At 40.0% G+C, this 3,831-nt stretch overlaps 1 protein-coding gene across 1 annotated transcript; it reads left to right on the plus strand.

Moving 5' to 3' along the window:
• The first annotated feature begins 1,023 nt into the window (after nt 1–1,023).
• On the plus strand, nt 1,024–2,909 carry LOC111140508 (oral-facial-digital syndrome 1 protein-like). Its single transcript, XM_022492742.1, has 3 exons — nt 1,024–1,887; nt 2,414–2,481; nt 2,774–2,909. Exons 1-3 carry the CDS (start codon nt 1,744–1,746, stop codon nt 2,814–2,816), a joined length of 255 nt encoding a protein of 84 aa, XP_022348450.1. The 5' UTR covers nt 1,024–1,743; the 3' UTR covers nt 2,817–2,909.
• Nucleotides 2,910–3,831: the final 922 nt, after the last annotated feature.

Below are 3,831 nucleotides of genomic sequence, written 5' to 3' on the forward strand. Positions count from 1 at the left end.
CTTATGACTGGAAGTTTGTACCTCTTAATCCCCTTTATCTATTCCCCCACCCCTTACCCCCCTCCTCCCTGGCAAACACCAGTTTGTTGTCTGTATTTGAGTTTGGGTGTTTTGGATTTGTTGTTTCTTTGTTCATTTGTTTTGTTTTCTAGATTCCACACATTAGTGAAATCACATGGTATTTGTCTGTGTCTGACTTATTTCACGCAGTGTAATAATAGTCTCTGGGTCCATCGTGTTGTCACAGATGGCAAGACCCCATCCTTTTCCTTTCTGTGGCTGAGCACTGGTTCATCGTGTGCACAGCCCCTCTCCACCCCCTCCCCCATGTGTGGACACTCGGGCTACTTCCCTCTCTTGGCCATTGTGACTAATGCTGCAGTAGACATCTGGGTGCGTGTATCTTTTCAGATGATTGTTTTTGTTTTCTTTCGGTAAATATCCAGTAGTGGAATTACTAGATCATAGGGTAATTCTGTCTTTAATATTTTGAGGAACCTCCATACTGTTTCCGCAGCGGCTGCACCGTTTGCGTGCCCACCAGCTGGGCACAGGGTTCCTCTTTTCTCCACATCCTCACCAACAGTTGCTGTCGATTGTCTCTTTGGCTTTAGCCGTTCTGACGGTTCACTGTCCTTGCCTCAGAAGACATATCTAGAAAGATATTGCCAAGGGCAATGTCAGAGAAGTTACTGCTCTTGCTCTCTTGTAGGATTTCTGTGATTTCAGGTTGCACATTTAGGTCTTTCATCCATTTTGAGCTTATTTTTGTTTAAGAAAGTGGCCCAGTTTTCCCAGCATCACTTACTGAAGATACTGTCTTTTCCCTGTTGTATATTCTTGCCTCCTTTGTTGTAGTCAGTCGACCATACAAGCATGGGTTTACTTTCGGGCTCACTGTTCCAGTGATCTGTGTGTCTGTTTTTGTGCCAGTACCATACTGTTTGGATTACTATAGCTTTGGTCGTATATCTTGAAATCTGACATTGTGATACCGCCAGCTTTGTTCTTTTTCCAAAATTGCTTTGGCTATTTGGGTCTTTTGAGGTTCCATACAAATTTTAGTTATAAGTTTAGTATTAAAAGCCTGCAGTAGGTATCCCGGTCTTCTTTGCTTAAGAGCACTGAGAAAGGCTGTGTATAACAAAGACCTTAGGAGTTCAGCAGCAAAGGGGAGGTTTTGCAAGCTCATTCTCGTGCATTCTTATCTGGTCCTGGAAACAAGCCATAAAGAAGGTGGGCTTGGCTTTGTTCTAGGTCTTTCCTTTTTAAAAATGGGTTTTAAAGAAGACATTCAACGTCAGCTAGCTGGAACAAGGGTAATCCTGCAGAGGTGACTGCTGGTCAGCAGTGGCTTTCAGGGGCACCCCTGCTCTCCTCCTTCCTCTGGTTCTCTTCTGACCACCTTGGTCCTGCTTCTGGTCCCAGGCACATGGGTTACTCTGGCCACTTCACATACCTGCTGAGTCTTACCAGAATTTATCTTCCCTATGGATGTTCCTTGGACTCCTGGTTCATCTGGCGTAAAGCACAGGACATTTGAGGTGAATTAATGCCTTCCTTCAGTGAGATGACCTGTTTGTCCCCCTTTGATAGCAATGACTTCAACTAAAAAACCAGTTCTTTGGCATGCAGGTTGTACTTACAGGACCAAGATTATATTACTGTGCCTTTTTAAACACTTACAGGTTGTTTTAATGTGTTTGTGTATTTCCTGTGTTGGCACGTGTAATTCCACAGAGGATGATTGAAGAGTCCTTGAAAATTGAAATGGAAAAAGAAATCAATATTGAAGAAATAAAAGGCCAGTCTGTTTGTGGTGAAAATCCTTTGGAGAAATACATGAAGATTATTCAGCAGGAACAAGACCAGGAGACAGCAGAAAAGGTGCTGATGCTGCGGACCAGCCTTCTGTGGAGGGGGCTGCCAAGATGCTTTCGTTTGTTCCAAAACTGTAGGACCCAAATCTGCCTTCTCCATTGGAGCCAAAAAGGTGGAAGCATAGAAAATCCACAGTTCAGATAGAGCCCTGAGTCTTTTTGATACATGAGACTCGACAAAATATCCTTGCTTTGCTTGGGTGAAGATTGAAGAGGTTTTGATTTGTCATATTTTATAAGTTTAGGATGTCTATCATTTTAAGAACAAAAAGAACATAATGAAGTTCTGTTCATGAATAATGAATGTCTGAGTACTGTCCGAAGCCCTGGAGTTTTACTTCTGTCTCACCATGGGTATTGAGAATGGGCACCAGATAGTTTTTTTATGTGCTTGCTGAATTTCATGTTTAAAAGTCCCCTCTTTCTTAGACTTTTGAATTGCATCTATATCTCAGATTAGTCCTGAGAGAAATCAGAGTGTTGAATAAGATTGATACATATGTAATTTCAGAATTCTTCCCTCTTTGTGTCAGAGTTCAAAAAAAGTTGGCAGAGAAGCCTCAGAAGTGGACCTGCTGCCATCTAGCGATAAAGACGAAAGGTATGGTTTCCTCAGTGCGGTGTTCCTACACAAACCATTACGTTGCCGGTTTGTTGGCCAAGGGAAACGTTCAGATATTTGAGTCTCTCTGTGAAAAATTAGTGAAAATCAAAATTAAGACTTCAAAAAGATAAATCTGTTTCATTTTTTAATTTGTGAAATTACTTCTGAGAGAAATTTTAAACAAGGTCGGAAACCCCACAGAGAAAGAATGCAAATATTATGAGGATCCCTGAATAAACTTCACAAGAATTTAATAAATTAAAATTGTTTTTATCTTTCCCTAATTTAGTTTCACAGGCTTTTCTCACGAAGGAACAGATGACTTTTGGTAACCGTGTTTGCTGTCCAGCATCTTACCCATATAATATAACTAAAGGCCTATGGATTCTTTGTAACAAGACAAAATTCTCAATAAAAATTTTATGTGTAATCTGATACAATTCTGTTTTTCATAATTTTATTTGGTTTCATGTTATTTAGACCAGAAATTATCTAGTCAAGTAACACCTTTTTAGAATTTTTCCTTTTCAGGCTTTGCATGACCCTAGAATGGGTTTTTTTTTTCCTCCCCATTTTTGTCATAGGTTATATTTATTTGAAAACCTTTTGGTCAAGTTCCAGGGCTATATTTTGGAAGTTTCAGCTGTGTTCCTTTCCTCTCCAGAATTGGGCTACCCACTGTCAAATAGGAGTCTCATTTTCCCCAACACTCTCCATCTGATCTGTCCCTGAAAATAAGGACACGGGTTTTTCCATCCCAGGTATTAGAAATAATACAGTATTACCTGTGGTCTTTACTTCCCACATGTTTTTCTTGAGAAAACACAACCCCTTTTTTTGTTGTTGTTGAACTGAGCTATAATGTTAACCACTTGATTACACTTAGGAATTTCTCAGTTCTCTCTGGCCATTCATTCAACAGGAACAGACAACTCTTGTGGATGGAACTCTTCCTATGTGCAGGCACTACGCTAAGCATTTTATAAACATTACTTCAAATCAGCTTTACTAATAATCCTTTGAGCTAGGTATTATTATCCTTGCTTTATTTATTTATTTATTTATTTATTTACTTACTTACTATCCCTGCTTTATAGATGAAGAAACAGGCTCAGAGATGTTAAGAAACTTGCCCAAAGTGGCAAAGCAGGGAGAGTGCACCTTTCTTTCACATTCAGATGAGAATCTTTTTTGTTTTTTTTAAATTTTAATTTTTATAAACATATAATATATTTTTATCCCCAGGGGTACAGGGCTGTGAATCACCAGGTTTACACACTCCACAGCACTCACCATAGCACATACCCTCCCCAATGTCCATAACCCCACCCCCTCCTCCCAACCCCC

This window comes from Enhydra lutris, unplaced genomic scaffold, assembly GCF_002288905.1.
Source record: "Enhydra lutris kenyoni isolate GAN:26980312 unplaced genomic scaffold, ASM228890v2 scaffoldscaffold2124, whole genome shotgun sequence".
NCBI classification, from domain to species: Eukaryota; Metazoa; Chordata; class Mammalia; order Carnivora; family Mustelidae; genus Enhydra; species Enhydra lutris.